The 16,420-nt window shown below is 30.5% G+C and overlaps 2 protein-coding genes across 2 annotated transcripts in view; one reads left to right on the top strand and one right to left on the bottom strand.

Moving 5' to 3' along the window:
- The window catches only part of LOC113377078 (serine/threonine-protein kinase STE20-like), a 30,511-nt gene extending 16,788 nt beyond the window's left edge, over positions 1 to 13,723 (bottom strand). Inside the window, exon 1 of the mRNA XM_026617261.1 lies at positions 13,652 to 13,723. The gene's annotated coding sequence lies outside the window, so the exon portion shown is untranslated. The remainder of the gene's footprint in view (positions 1 to 13,651) is intronic.
- A 308-nt stretch (positions 13,724 to 14,031) lies between these two features.
- On the top strand, positions 14,032 to 16,373 carry LOC113376383 (rapamycin-insensitive companion of mTOR-like). Its single transcript, XM_026616291.1, has 9 exons — positions 14,032 to 14,239; positions 14,311 to 14,518; positions 14,586 to 14,772; positions 14,928 to 15,063; positions 15,144 to 15,366; positions 15,442 to 15,595; positions 15,670 to 15,774; positions 15,842 to 15,993; positions 16,106 to 16,373. Exons 1-9 carry the CDS (start codon positions 14,185 to 14,187, stop codon positions 16,371 to 16,373), a joined length of 1,488 nt encoding a protein of 495 aa, XP_026472076.1. The 5' UTR covers positions 14,032 to 14,184.
- Positions 16,374 to 16,420: the final 47 nt, after the last annotated feature.

The raw sequence follows: 16,420 nt of genomic DNA, 5'->3' as shown, positions 1-16,420 counted from the left end.
AAAAGGGTATGGGCGTGTTTCCATACAGAATTGGCCCCACCCTGGTATTTAATAATTTTGATGCCATTTTATAGGTATTTTCGAGAAAATCCGATATACCAAATTTCAAATCCGTAGCTCATCATTTGGCCGAGATATCATTGAAAATGTGTGAAAGTGGCCCCTTTTTTCAAAGTCGTTTTTGTCGCAACGGTGAAAGATATCAAAAAACAAATAACGGGATTATATTTATATCGATGTCCTACTATATTTTTAATAACAAATATTGTTTAATAATTATTTTTTAGTGCAGGAAAAAGTGAAAATAATTTTTCGTTTTAAATTTTCGGGTAGTGCGGTTGTTTGGACTAATTTTTAATTAGCATCATTAGAACGGCTATTCAATTTGCTTTTAGTGTGCAAAATTTTGTTTTATTTCATGTGGTAGAACACATTCAAAATTAGAAAAAACCTGAGCAAGTACACGCTCGCGCTCATATAGCACCCCGCGTAAGTCGTCTCTCATTCGCAACGACTAGCAACAGCATTGCTCGCCGCGCGTCTTGATAAATTAAAACATTTTTAATAAAAATACAATGATATATACATTTATATTTTGAATAATTATATATTTATATGTATATGTATAATAATAACTATATTTTATATAATAAATATATATTATTTATATATTGCACAAGTATATTATATGATTTAATCATCATTAATAATTATTATTAATTATTACTTATTACTTAATTATTAATTATTATTTATTGATATTAATTATTTACCACTAAATAAATAAAAAATAGATTGATAAAAAATATACATAATAATAGTATATCGGTATATGATTACTATTCATGCTACAGCGCAATGTATACAAATGCAAGTAGACTAAGTTAGTCATAAATATATAAATAATATCTTGAAGTTTTTTTTTAAATTAATAATATATAAAATATATTGAATAGAATATCTCAACCTATAAATACTCATAATAATTATTGAACTACTGCACTATTGTGTATCATCCTTAATTAAAATATTTGAAATTTCGCGGCATTATAATATATATTGTATTGTGGTGATAACTAAATTATATAAAATTGAATTGATACTAAAATATAAGAAAAGTGCAAAATCGACTGGTACAAAGGTGTAGAGCACACAAAAATTAAAAAGAACATTATTTATTTAATATTTATCAAAAACTTCGTGATTAGTTAAATTCCAAAATTATATTAGTTTTATGCTGTCTGTATTTTGTTATCTTATGTGTGGTTTTTGCGGGCAAAATTTCAAATATTTTAATTAAGGATGATACACAATAGTGCAGTAGTTCAATAATTATTATGAGTATTTATAGGTTGAGATATTCTATTCAATATATTTTTATATATTATCTAATTTAAAAAAAAACTTCAAGGTATTATTTAATATATTTATGACTAACTTAGTCTACTTGCATTTGTATACATTGCGCATGAATAGTAATCATATACCGATATACTATCATTATGTATATTTTTTATCAATCTATTTTTTATTTATTTAGTGGTATTAATAATTAATATCAATAAATAATAATTAATAATTAATTAATAAGTAATAATTAATTAATAAATTATTAATGATGATTAAATCATATAATATACTTGTGCTATATATAAATAATATATATTTAATTATATAAAAATAGTTATTATTATACATATACATATAAATATATAATTATTAAAAATATAAATGTATATATCAATATATCTTGTGTTTTATTAAAAATGTTTTAATTTATCAAGACACGCGGCGAGCAATGCTGTTGCTAGTCGTTGCGAATGAGAGACGACTTACACGGGCGCTATATGAGCGCGAGCGTGTACTTGCTCAGGTTTTTTCTAATTTTGAATGTGTTCTACCACATGAAATAAAACAAAATTTTGCACACTGAAAGCAAATTGAATAGCCGTTCTAATGATGCTAATTAAAAATTAGTCCAAACAACCGCACTACCCGAAAATTCAAAACGAAAAATTATTTTCACTTTTTCCTGCACTAAAAAATATTTATTAAACAATATTTGTTATTAAAAATATAGTAAACATCGATATAAATATAATCCCGTTATTTGTTTTTTGATATCTTTCACCGTTGCGACAAAAAACGACTTCGAAAAAAGGGGCCACTTTCACACATTTTCAGTGATATCTCGGCCAAATGATGAGCTACGGATTTGAAATTTGGTATATCGGATTTTCTCGAAAATACCTATAAAATGGCATCAAAATTATTTAAATACCAGGGTGGGGCCAATTCTGTATGGAAACACGCCCATACCCTTTGTAAAGTATAAAAAAAATTTCAAAAGGGTCGATTTTTATCAAAATCTTTAAAAATCTCAAAAATCAATTTATTTCAGAGTTCTAAAAGAAATTGAATCTTTTTTAAAAATTTAAATTTTTGGTACGGGAAGTACCAGCAATTTTCAAAAATAATTTTTGTATTTTCAAGATTAAAATGCTAGATTTTTTAAAGTACCTAAATAAATTATTATTGATTATATTTTCTATAATTTAAGATAATATTTATATTCTTTTAATTGAAAATAATTGCATTTGACTAATTCCCATTGCAGAGATCATAAATAGATTTCAATTACTACTCTTGAGGAAAGTTAAAACGATAATAGATGACATTTTCACAGCATAAACTTAACATTATCAGCATCGTCTCGGAGTTGGAGTAATGGTCGATTTATTTTGAATTCGAGAGAACAAGTCGGTGGTTAGTCATCGTGACATATATTGTGAGTACAGAAACGATTGAAGCCAATATATTTAGGACGAAGATAGAATCTCTTGCGGAGATAATATCACTTCCTCGATATATGCGTATAAATTAGATAGTTGAGTCCTGAATATATATATATATATAGGCTTAAAGGTTCGCGGGTAAAAAGTTCCACCGCCATTATCTTAAAAACAGTTAAAGTATAGAATTTTTTAACAATGCTATTTTAAAGCAGATGGCAAAAGATCTCCATCACCTAGAAATGCCGACATCGTAATCAGGAGATAAACGGCTACATTGTCACATTTATAACGGAAGTATTTTGTAAGGACCATCTCACCTCTACACTGTCGATGTGTAAACAAGAAGAAAATAGTAAATAAAAATGTAAAACTAGTGGTGTATGGCATCGTGCCTTGAGGAAAATTGCTGAAACTTCCCGTACCGAATTAAAATTTTGAAAATCCGAATTATTTTCGATATTAAAAAAAATGAAAAAAAAAAATCTTAGCCCAAAAATAATTGTTTTGTCAACACAAGCAGAAAGTTTTTTAAATCACTCGAATCGGATGTTTATTTCTCTCGAAAACTGCCATTTCTTGCACATTTAGCTCTGTGTCTCCGAAACGGCTAGACCTGCCTTTGCCAAAAACTAACCACCACTTTTCCCGATCATTACAAATTGAATGTTTGTTGAATCATTCTATGCTCCGTTCTCTCAAAAACTCGATTTCTATTTTCTGCATTCTTTTCTCCGTAACTCCAAAACGGCTGGACCGACTTCTGTCAAAAACTAATCAGCACATCCCCCTATCAATAGGAAACGAATGTTTTTTTAACCATTCAAACCGGTGGATCCGTGCGCTCGAAGACGTGGACAAAAAATGTATCCATACATACATACACACACATCCATTTTTTTTAAGGTATGCCAAAATGTTCAGAAACCTTCAAAACGTGAAGATATGTAAAAATTTTCAATTTCGATTTCGATTACAATAACTCAACCTTACGAGAAGTTAATAAGTAAAAAAATATATTTTTGTAAAATTATTAAATAGAGATAATTATATTAGAGATAAAATATATTAATAAATTCCAACCAAATAAATTCCAACTCTAATAACGAATTTTTCTGATAAAGTTCCATACGAAAGTTGTATCCAGGGCGATTTTTATAAAAAAATGTGCAAAGTTTTGATTTATCTCATTTGTAATTATTGTATTTTAAGAAACAAAGAGTCTGATTATAAAAAACTAAACAGAAACAACTACTAAAGCAAGATTTATGAAATAGTAAGAGTTGATAATTGTTTTTTGCTTATGATTTTTAATTTGTACTCAACCTAATGATTAAACTGCATCGCATTGATTGAATAATGTAGCTAATATTCTATAAACCTTTTTCAAAATTAATATTAAAATGCTAGTACTTTTTGTTCCCTGGCTGTCTTTTTTACCCCATAGACAGAGTAAAAAGGACCAGGTAACAAATTTTTGAAAAATTGCAAAAAAAAATTTCTACAATGATAAGTTAGCTGGGAGTTTTGCTGCACATAGTCAGATAGTTCGTTTGATATGTGTTGTTTGTTGTGATATAATAGGTTTGGTTTTCACAAAATAATTGCTCAATTGGACTTTGATGCCCGGCCCTACAATAAAGTTTTCTTTCTGGCGGTTTGGTTCACACCCAACAATTTCAATATTTTTCTCTAGTTGTCTTCGCTGTGACTAATGTATAAATACATTTTTAATATTGCGTCGTTCATAAACAAAACAAGGACTAATTGTTCTTCATCGGTATAAACAAATTTTGCGTCTGTATGGACCGTATTTCACATTTGGCACGAGACAGGCCACTGGCTGATACGAGTCAGTCAGTTAACTAGAGACCAAATCACTAATCTGGCGAACTATCAAATAATTGCATGTGATAATATATATTTGTTTTGCGGCGACAATTTTCTAATAAGTTTTATGATTTATACCAGTCGCACCTGCTTAGAAAAATGCAGACGTGGGTGGCGGCAAGTGACAAAGGGCAGTTGACCGTGACCAGGATTAGATGGATTGATACTTGTACAACGCCGCTAAAATGGAATGCATCTTTTTAATACTCAAGTTATCAAAATTTTGTGGATTACTTAACTAGGACGAATAGGTAAATGAGGAAACACATATATATCTATTTTATTGATTAATCTTGGATTTTTTTACCTTCTCGTAGGGTAAGTTATTGTAATCGTCCAAAAATCGAAATTGAAAATTCTTGCATATCTTCACGTTTTGAAGCTTTCTGAACATTTTGGCATACCTCGGAAAATATGGATGTGTGTATATGCATGTATGGATAAATTTTTTCGTCCACGTTATCGGGCGCACGGATCAATCAATTTAATGATTCATTCAATTTCTACTGATAGGGAGATGTGCTAATTAGTTTTTGGCAAAGACAGGTCCAGGCGTTTCGCAGATACGGAGCAAAGAGTGTGGAAAATAGAAATCGTGTTTTTGAAAGAACGGAGCATATGATTTGAATGATCTAAAAAAATTTCAATTCGTAATGATAGGAAGAAGTGGTGATTAGATTTTGGCAAATGCAGGTCTAGCCGTTTCGGAGATACGGAGCTAAATTTACAAAAAATTTGAGTTTTTGAGAGAACTAACTATCCGATTTGTTCAAAAAACTTTCTGTTTGTGCTGATGAAACTATTGCTGGGAAAGAATTTTTTTTCATTTTTTTTATTTCCAAAAAATATTTTTTTTACGATATTTCATTTTTTGAATATTTCATTATGGTACGGAAAGTTCCAGCAATTTGCCTTATGGCACGATGCCATACACCACTAATTATTGATTTATATCAGTTTGTCTAAACCAAAATAATAATAAAAGTTCTAAACAAGTTATGTTCCATCAACTGTCTTTTTATCATCAACAAAATATGTAGAGAATGTAAATATATACGGAAACTTACTTTATGTATAAATATATATTTTTTTATTGGTAGTTTTTTAGTTTAAATTAGTATTTTTTTATTTCAATTTGAACTAAATTATATATAGAACAACTGTTTTCAGTCAACTACATATATAAAAATATTAATTTTGATGGTGAAATTAGAATGTTTTGTTTGCTCTACATAGGCGTTACAGATATAATAACAATGTGGTAAAAAATTGAAAGGAATGAATTATATAAATGCTAATTATTCTAATATATTTTTTGTTCAGGGCCATGTTTTGCTTTATATTTTGTCCATTTGATTAGTTTGTTTCCAAAACAACATTGCGCTTTTAAATCACTCGCTTTGAATGTTCCTAACAGCAGTTATTTTTACACTTTCTTTTACCAAAAGCTTTGTTGACGTTTATGAAATGCTTCAAAGACATGTTGGCTTAAAACTGTATTATTCTTAGATATGTATGATGTATTTTATTGCGTGCTCTTACCTTGAGAAAATATTTTTGTATGTATAATTTTCATTATATGGACGGCTACACCTTTGGTGGAGCCATTCTTGTGTGGATCGGTTTCATGTGGGCTAAAGATATCGGAAAACCAAGGAAACAGTTGATGTGAAACATTTACTGTCCATTTGAAAATGCATTCATATTTATTTTACGTTCATTTTTCATATTATTTGAACAGCGATCAGAATTTAAGAGTTCTTAAGGGGCACAACTAGTGTAACCGCCTAAAAAAGGTGATTTTTCGGAATTTATTTAAAAAAAAACTACTTTATCAATCATTTCAAAATTTTAAGAACATATTTATACATGTTTTAAGAATACATAGTAAAATTTTTTAAGAAAAAAATTAAATATTTTTTTAAGTCATCGTCGATATCCAACGGCGCGACAAAAAAGGCCCCTCACTGCTGCATTGATTCCGGCCTTCTACATGGATGAAATTTCAAAAACTAGATTGTTAGTTTCGTTAAACTAGATATAATTGTCTGTATATAAAAATGAAGGCGTTTTTTAAAAAGGGCTGTTTTTACTTGGAAACATATTACTACTGCTTGACATCAGGCTGCCCGAGGCGGATATCAAACTCAAGTGAAACCTATGAATAAGCATCGTGATAACAGCTTATATAACAAATCAAAAAATACAAATGAAGTCTTGAAGTTGGACAAATCTGAACAGGTGTATGATAATTTCGGGCCTTCCTTATTTCTCAAATATCAAATGACATAAAGTAGGGGGGCACAAAGGTCCAACTGTATATTGAAATACAATTGTTACAAATAATGTGAATACAACTTCTACTTGAAATATATATTTTATGTGCACATTTTTTATAAAAATCGCACTGGATACAACCTTCGAATGGAACTTTGCTACAGGAATTCATCATCAGACTTGGAATAACTATTAATTTAAAATATTTTTTGGAAAATTGCTTTTTCTCAAAATTATTTCAAATTTTTATTTGCTAGCTTCTTATTGTTTACACCTCGCCAGTATGAAGGTTTAGGTGGTCCTTTTACCCGAACCAGATGTAAGCTATTCTAGAGTCTATTTTAAAAATAATAATACATTTTTAAAACAATTAAATAACGTATACTTAAAATTGTATTCAGATATCGTAAACTAAACGACCGTGATCAAAAACAACATGACTAACAACAAAAATACTTTGGTTCCAAAATTGAAAATGTGGTGGTTTATCTTGCAAAGTCACTCTATTTGATGTGATGGCTGGTTAAAAAATTCCTAACTTTACTGGATTTTGAGATAATGGGGGTGAAACTCTTTACCCGTCGATCTTTAAACCCCGCTTTTAGGGCTATTTCTATATAACTACTCTAAAAAATGAAATTTAATGCTTTTATACATCGAGTCCATACGGAACCGTGTTAATATTTCAAGAGTTAAAAATACAACGAAAAATTCCAACGATGCAATCCAATTTCTTCTGGTTCGCGTATGACATTAGCCTGTGTCTATTATGCAATGCAAAATAGAGAAGCAAAGGTAACCCAATACTCTTCCTGAGTCGAATCCTGCATGCGGAAATGGAACATTGCGTAAGCAGGAGCTATTTGGGCTGAGACGTCCATCAGGCGAACATCGCGAACATCGCGAACGACACTAACATCCACATAAAAACTTCCATATAGCAAAGTGCGAATGGATATCTTTATCGTCCGGAGCCGATTCCGCCTAACATATCTGGTCTGGTTTATAGCAATCTAATTTAAGGCAAATCAAATGCACACTTTATGAACAATTAGCTATATAAACCAGGAACGAATAGCATTTTGCCTTAAAACAAGTTGCAAAAACAACCCAAATATAATCAACTTAATAGCAATTGAGATTCAGATATTTAGGTAAAATATTCTACTTTTATTTCGAACATAACATTTTCGCCAAAATTAACCTTTTCATGCTTAACATTTTTAAAATCGGTGCAGCCTTTTTTTGAGAAAATATCCAGGAAAGGTCAAATTTTGTCTCAAATAAACATGTACGTTTGAAAACTATTGGCATGCGCCTTGTTATAGTGTTATGATAGATTGAAAAAATAACTATTGGGGCGAATGGCATCGTGCCTTAAGGCAAATTTCTGGAACGACCCGTATCAAAAATTATTATTTGTTTAAAAACGAATAACATTTTTGAAAAAAATTCACTTCGAGAAAATTAGATTTTTGAGAAACTATAAATTGGACAAAAAATTACTTTTTTTAAAAAAAAAAAAAAATTAAATTTTTTTTTTGAAAAAAAAATGTTTTCTTTATTTTGACATATTTTGGAAGATCTGATCTTTTTTTCAAAGCAATCGCACTGCTTTAACTGCATAGAGACAAAATATAAAGCGCGTAACATTGGTACGGAACCCATAGGAATGTAAACAAAATTTATACTTATTGTTAAAATCTCTATAAAATATCTGATAATTTGATGTGCATTTGTCTAATGTTCATTTTTGACCGCCAAATGGCTCATTTTTTCACTTTTTCCTCCATATCTCCAAAGTCGTTGGACCTGCCTTTCCAAAAATTTGACACTTCTTCATTTAGTCAATAAAATGTTTTTTGAATTATTGAAATCGGACGCTCCGTTCTCTTAAAAACTGAGTTACCGTTTTCGGCACTTTTTACCCCGTATCTTCGGAACGGCTAGACCTGCCTTCGCCAAAAACTAATCAGCACGTCTCCTTATCAATACGAATCGAATGTTTTTTGAATTATTCAAATCGGTTGATCCGTATTCCCGAAATAGTCGACGAAAATTTGTATCCGCACATACATACATACACGCACACACACACACACATACATCCATTTTTTCTAAGGTATGCCAAAATATTCAGAAACCTCTGAAACGTAAAGATATATAAAAATTTTCATTTTCGTTTTTTTTGCGATTACTATAACTTACCCTACGGGAAGTTAACAATTCAGAATGACTTGAAATATAAAAAAAATAGAAAATCAGATATTCTGACGAAAACATAAACTTCTCCTGTGTGAAGTTAATAATATTAGATAAAATTATGAAATTTTGAGATTTACGGAAAATATGTTAATTCATATAATTTTGTAACTTTGATTTTCATTTATTCTATAAGTAAAATTTCAGCTTTTAGCAGAATTTAAAGAAGTAAATTGTAGACAAAAATGGCTAAAAATGATCAAAATATATCGAAACGAATAGAATTCATTATCTCATTGAGCTTAATTAATGAAATTTTATTTAAGTTATTTATTATTGAAAAAGTAATGGACTTCACGGGTTAAATACTAATTGTAAAATGATTCTCATTTTAATCATAGCGAAATATCAAAAGAGATGGCCTGATAGATATATTCCCTATTTTAGAGATAATTTAAAATGCGGCTTACGATATAAAAAATATTTTATTTGAAAAAATAAAATTTTGAAAAATTCACGCGAATAGTTTAAATCCTTTGTTTAGACTAGAGTGCTTTTTCGAGCAATTTTGATCCTTTGAATCCATTTACAGAATACAAAATTCAGTAAAATAAATTATACATATTTATAGAATCTGTATGAATATAAGTTAATATTAACAATATAAGTTAAAGACTTACTTTAAAAATTAACTCAATTTCAGAAACTGAATTAATAATAAACATAAGATCGGTTATCATGGGTATCGGTTCTAGAAGCTAAATTTTCAAAATCAGGTTGTGACACCTCTAACTACACTCGTCAGAAATTAATCACAATTTTAACCAAATGTTGATTTATGATCTACGTCAACATAGATGTAAATATTACCAATATTCGAAGATTCCTATGGCAGTATTTCAAAATCTATACTTGCCTGAGATAATCGATGAAAATATCGAACGTGGAATGACTGAACTAACGATTATTTTTTGCCAAGTAAAAATGTTGTTACAAAGTATATCTGAAACAATTTTGATAATCACATTTTGTAGAATTAATTATGACTTGTTTAATGTAGACTTCTTAAAATGTATGCTGACAATTTGCGTCGGAAAAAATAGAGTATTCGTTATTACTTATAGTTATTAGATGGCTATTAGATTCTTTCTAGTTATCAGATTCTTTAAGAAAAGTTCAAATAATAAAGTACATTTTCTTTTTGTATATCTTCCTTACCTTTCTTTTCACCGGGTGTTCATCCAGATAAATGAGAGAAATTTTTTCTAAAAATATTTAATAGACTTCCATACAGTTCGAAGTCTTTGTTCGAAGAAGTGTCACTTCGGAAGATCAAAAAAAAAGTTTAATAAGCTTCCATATGTTTAGAGTCCCTGTTTGACTCTTTTTCAGTGGATAGAACACAAAAAACATAATCAATAAACAAAATATTTGAAAACAGTCATATTTGTGTAATAAAAAAGAATAAATTGAAAAATCATTAAAATACATTTTTCATTCTTACCATTTGCCAAATGGAAATACCATTTTTGGCACTTTTTTCCCCGTATCTCCGAAACGGCTAGACTTGCCTTTGCCAAAAACTAATCAGCACGTCTTCTTATCACTAGGAATCGAATGTTTTTGAATTATTTAAATCGGTTGATCCGTGTTCGCAAAATAGTCGACAAAAATTTGTATCCGCACACACACACGCATGCACACATACACACACACATACATCAATTTTTTTTAAGGTATGCCAAAATTTTTAGAAACCTCTGAAACGTAAAGATATATAAAAATTTTCATTTTAGATTTTTTTGCGATTACTATAACTTACCCTACGGGAAGTTAAAAAAAGACCCGGCCAAGGATATATAATTGCAGGTATTAGGTACTATTTATATAATTTTTTTGTACCAATTTTTACATTTTCAAGAGTCCCTCAAATCAAAACATTTAGATATTGCTATAAAGTGAACATCAATTTGCCTTGAATGCTCCAGCAATGCCAAATATCACTAGTCCATGAGCCAATTAATCACTACCTTTATATTAAATTGTAGCAATTTACAAGTGCCTAATATTCTTCCGCATGTCAATTTTGATGTGCAATTTATATACATTTCTTCGATTCTAAATTTAGAGCTTAAATAGACGGTGGCCACAAATACGAACACATATTTCCGAGAGACGTATCAGCAGCAAACGACTGTGCTGAGCGTCTTGACGCAAACGGCTTACGTACTTTGCGGCATTCATGGCTGTAGCCGCTGTGCGGAAAAATCAAGAGCATTAAATGTTCACATCAGTAAAAGAACTGAATCACTTTTAATTCTAAGTTTATTATCATTTATATATAGAGCGTTGATGTACAGTACATATCTGTTAAGAAGATCACGCTCAATACGATTTCAGTCACACTTTGAAACATATTGTTCCCATTTTCTCGCTTAAGACGCGTTTTTGGTCTAATCCCTGGTAAAATCGGCTTAACGGGGTTTCACTATATCTTCTATATATATAAAAATAAGTCGGGTTTTCCTTCCTGACGAAATAACTCCAGAACGCACGAACCGATTTCGACAATTTTGCATTCGTTGGAAAGGTCTCGGGCTCCGCAAGGTTTATAGCTAAGAAAATTAGTTGTGCATGACATTGTGCCTTAATGCAAGCTGCTGGAACTTCACGCACCGTAATTAAAAATTCGAGTAATGACATTAGTGAGAATTATCAGAATTATGCTTGGTTAAGTCAACGAGCAATTCTTGCCGCAAAGAATAATGATGTGCACGCACTGAATTTCACCATTCAATCAAAAATTGCTGGCGATTTGGTGACATACCAATGATTCCGACTGGTCTTTCGTTTGACTTCAAACGATTGCAATCTCCAGTTCGCCTTGCGTTCGCAATAATAAGTCGCAAGGCCAATCGCTTAGTGTTTGCGGGATAAATTTCAAATAGATTATTTAGAAAATCATTGTTTTTCACATGGGCAGTTATACGTTGCCTGTTCACGAGTTGGAAAACCATCCGCTTTGTTTGTGTTAACGTCAGACCAAAAAACAAAAAATGTGGTTTACCAAAGAGCACTTCAATGAAACGGATAATTTGCGGATTCACTTTCATTTAACACTTTATTTTGTGTAATCGAAATAAATTCATTACTGTTGTGTAATAAAATCAAATTTTTCCTTTTTAAATATAAAACAAACAAAAAAAATCTTCATCTTTCTCACGAAACCATCTGGTGGCGAAACGGAGTTCGTCGGGTTTGCTAGTATGCTTATATACATATAACTCTAAGGTCAACATAAACTGCCTCGGAAAATTCGAGATGAGGTGCTGGAGAAAAATGGAGAAGAGAAAGTGGACCGACAAGGAGCGTCAATTAATCACCTGTTCGATTTTTAAAGCTTTCTGGACCCCTTGACGATTCGTGGTAATATTTAAAATTATTCAACCCTCCCGTGGAAATCAAGTGTATTTTGAGTACCCAGAAAAAAATCGAAAAATTTGGATATCAGGTAATTGCAATGGGCGAAAAAAACCCTATCCATTTCAGGCGGTATGAAATGGCAATATAAAATCTCTCACACCTTTCTTTTATGAATCAAGTTGAAGTTTAACAACAAGTTTAAAGATGATGGACCTGCCTAGGGCAGTACTACTCATTATTTTAAATAGAGTTTAAAATTGACATAGAAATGAAAACCCAAAGATTTCTTTCAGTAATTCATTTTGTTTCAGTAATTCAATTTGGAAATAATGTCATTACAACAAAAAGTCTTTGCTGTTGTTATTATACTTTCTATGCAAGTAATATGAAAATCTAGAGGGGGCATCGTTTCCATTACAAGCAAATAATTTTATTATGTTATTTCTCGATAGATGATGTATATACGCTATTAATATTAACCAGTTAACTGTGGCGCCATCGTAAAAAAATAGGCACAGTTTTGTATAATCAGAGTCGAACCATGATGAGTATTCGTTAATTACAAATTAAGTTGCTATGTTAAGGAAAGAGATGGGTTCATTTTAGAACATTATATTACTAATATTTGGTCAAATGGAAAGAAGTGCAAAAATACGTCAACTCAAGGGTGAGGTTAATAGGATAAATGATTTTTACAATAATATACTTTTTTATCATTTTGGTAGGTTTTAAAGAATGAAGTAAAACAAACAATTATCGACAGTTTCTTTGAGAATTCTCGAGATAAAAGGCATATAAGGGAGCAGGATCACTTTTTCGACAATAAGTGATAAATATTTTTATTTTGAATGTGTCATAATAATAAAATACCGCATTTCATACTACACAACGAATCAATTTTATTAACATATATCATTATGAAAAACTCGTTTCGCATAACATACTTTTCACATAACGAACTTTATACATGAGTTAATTTCTGATAATTGGGAGTTACATTAATAAAAATTATATGAATGTTTATACATCTATTTGATATATTATATACAAATAACGTATATACTTACGGTTCGGATAACATCTTCACCGTCATTTAGTGAAAAATAATTTTTGATGTCAACTCCTGGATTTTAAAACAGAACAATTAATAAATCTAAGAGAAATTGAAAACAACAATTTGTAACCTCAACACTCGTTATAGACACGTTATATCAAAATAACTTGTCTGAAGTAATAAGCACCACGCGTCGCCAACTGATTAAAAAAAAACGTCTTGTGCAAGATATGTGACAGCTACTGCTTGTACCGCAATAAAAATGGCTGACTATTTAAATATTGTGTACACTTTCATCATATTTTGACGTATCAAATTTTATTCGTTGATATATTAATAAAATTGAACAATTCCATGTCTCATTATCCCCTACCCTGACTTTTATTGTGTAAACTCAATTCATTAAAATGAATCATTTAATATGTCTTTACTACAATTTTACGTATAGGTTATCTGCATTTGATTTGGTAAACAATCCAATAAATAATATCAAATATAAAATAATGTATCATTTATGAAGTGTAAAGTAAATCTAAAATTATTGAAATGGCTGCTAGCTGGATGTTGCGCCACAGGAGCTTACGCTCAGGCAGATCTAAATGTATAAAATTTAATCTCAAATTATTCTAACTTTTTCATTTTAAAACCGATACTCATTGTTCATATTTCCAGCAAAAATACAATTTGAAGATGAATTTAAATTAGACCCAACTTGCAACTCTTTGGAAAATGCTTGGAGATTATTAACACAACTATGCACTCAAAACATTAGTACCAGTAGAAGATTTTCACTTTTAAATGCCTTCGTTATTCTTATTGGCACACAGACTGGACAAGCAGCCATACACAGTATATTTACATTTGAGGAATTGTTAATATGGTTGGTTAAGTGCACAATGTAATACTATTGTCTGGTATCAATTTTATAAATTACATTATTGTCTTAGTTTACGTATTTCATTAGTGCATGAGAGCACACAAATACGAGCTGGAGCCCTCAGAGCTCTTAGGCGTATTCTGAAGACAAAAGAACATGTACAAATATTCAATCAGATGAAGCTGCCTCATCTCATATGTCGTTGCATAGATATTGTGTTAAAGAATGAAATGGAGAGAATTCAAGCATTTCAGTTGGTAATGCACATGATTTTATGTAAAATATCATACATATTTTCACTGGTTTTCATTTTTACCAACCAGAGATTTTATTTTAGTATCATACATATTATTCAAGTTCGGAATTGTGAATAAGTTTTTTATTTGTGTATGAGTCATCAATAATGTTTTAGATTCGACGCATCTTGATATTATCTCCAGATACTTTTAGCCCAGTGCTGACAAGGGCTATGGTGGCTCTAGGCATGGGTGGTAGTGAACAAGGTGAACGGCTTTTGAGAGCATGTTTAGCCATATTGTGTGAAATAGGTAATCTCAAACACTTATAAAGATTTGCGATTGTAGCTTATGCTGTATTATTTTTCACATCAAATTTATCTAATTTATAGGTATACTGAATTCAAACCAGCTTATAGATTGCGGTGGTGTGAGTGTGATTCTACATAATATTCTTGAATGCCACAGTCCTAGAATAGCTGAAAGTTTAGTTGGTGTGTTATTACACTTATTAGAAAATCCTGAATCTAGGGCTCATTCTGAAATCTGTTTAGAAATGTTAGCTTCACCATACTGTGATTTTCAATATCGGCTTGGCATATTAGACAAGAGCAAGTAAGTTATATAATTAAACTTTATATTTAATGTATTCATATATTTTATGTTTTAATATGAATGTATTGTGCTCAGAGATGCTCGAGATATTCGGATCACATGTAGCAGATTAGCATTGCTATCAGTATTACGTAGTTGGGCTGGAACTTTACAGTTTTGTAATCCAGATAAACCTTCTGGTCTTTCATCTATAATATCCATTTTGTATTTGAACCAACTAGAAGTCAGGGTATTAAAATCATTATACAAATCTGAATTAATTTAAATAGTTTTGTAGTTTTTTCATTAATTATCAAATTGTAGAGAGCTGTGTTGGATCTTCTGTATGAATTAGTGGGTTTGCCACAACCTGTTTGGACTGATGAATATTCTGTGGCAGTGGCTGCTTTGGATCCTACTGACTTTCAGGTTAATAATTATTAATAACACTCAGAAATTAAATACTAAAAGTATATAACTTGAAGAGTTTTTTTAGGATCAATGGCGACTAAATGAAGGATTTGTAGTTGCAGAATGTCGTAGTATTCTTCCTACATTAGTTAGTACTGTGCCAAGTCCCGCAGAACAACATTTAGCATTGCTTTTATACTTTTACTCAATTCAGGGGTTCTTTCAGCCCTTGTTGAGGTCATCGTAGCTTCTGATACATTTATTTCAGTTAGAGCTACTATTCTTTTAGGTATGTAAAAATAATTTACTTATATTTCAATTGTTTCAAAACACATACTTGTATTTTTAGGGAAATTATAAATATGATGCATATACTGTTGCCTCCAGAAATTTATAATACAAGTCCAGCTTTGCCAAGTTTGATAGCTTATGCTTCATCAAACAAACCGCAGGCTCTTGCTGCTGTTTCAGTATTGGAGAACTTAAATGCAATTATGGAATGCAAGCCAGCTTCCGCAAGTGTATTTTTGGATCAGATATTGCTTTCAGGATGCTTAGTTAAATCTGACTGTAATCTTAATGAATCTCAAAGTCCGACTTCAGAAATTCACATTTGATACTTCTATGTAAGCCAAGAGAAATCTATAAAGTTGCCAAAGAAAAA

Source organism: Ctenocephalides felis, unplaced genomic scaffold (genome assembly GCF_003426905.1).
Source record: "Ctenocephalides felis isolate EL2017-DRISC unplaced genomic scaffold, ASM342690v1 CF-g0.4_SCAFFOLD_01886, whole genome shotgun sequence".
In the NCBI taxonomy this organism is placed as follows: domain Eukaryota; kingdom Metazoa; phylum Arthropoda; class Insecta; order Siphonaptera; family Pulicidae; genus Ctenocephalides; species Ctenocephalides felis.
Note: the sequence above shows the minus strand (reverse complement) of the source record. Positions and strands in the feature narration are given on the sequence as shown.

What these genes read in the sequence shown, in the direction of transcription:
- LOC113376383 (XM_026616291.1), top strand. Translation starts at nt 14,185, where the DNA reads ATGGCTGCTAGCTGGATGTTGCGCCACAGGAGCTTACGCTCAGGCAGA. An exon ending in TTTGAGGAATTGTTAATATG is followed by an intron (nt 14,519 to 14,585) that starts GTTGGTTAAGTG and finishes TTATTGTCTTAG; the next exon opens with TTTACGTATTTCATTAGTGC. An exon ending in TGGATCCTACTGACTTTCAG is followed by an intron (nt 15,775 to 15,841) that starts GTTAATAATTAT and finishes GAGTTTTTTTAG; the next exon opens with GATCAATGGCGACTAAATGA.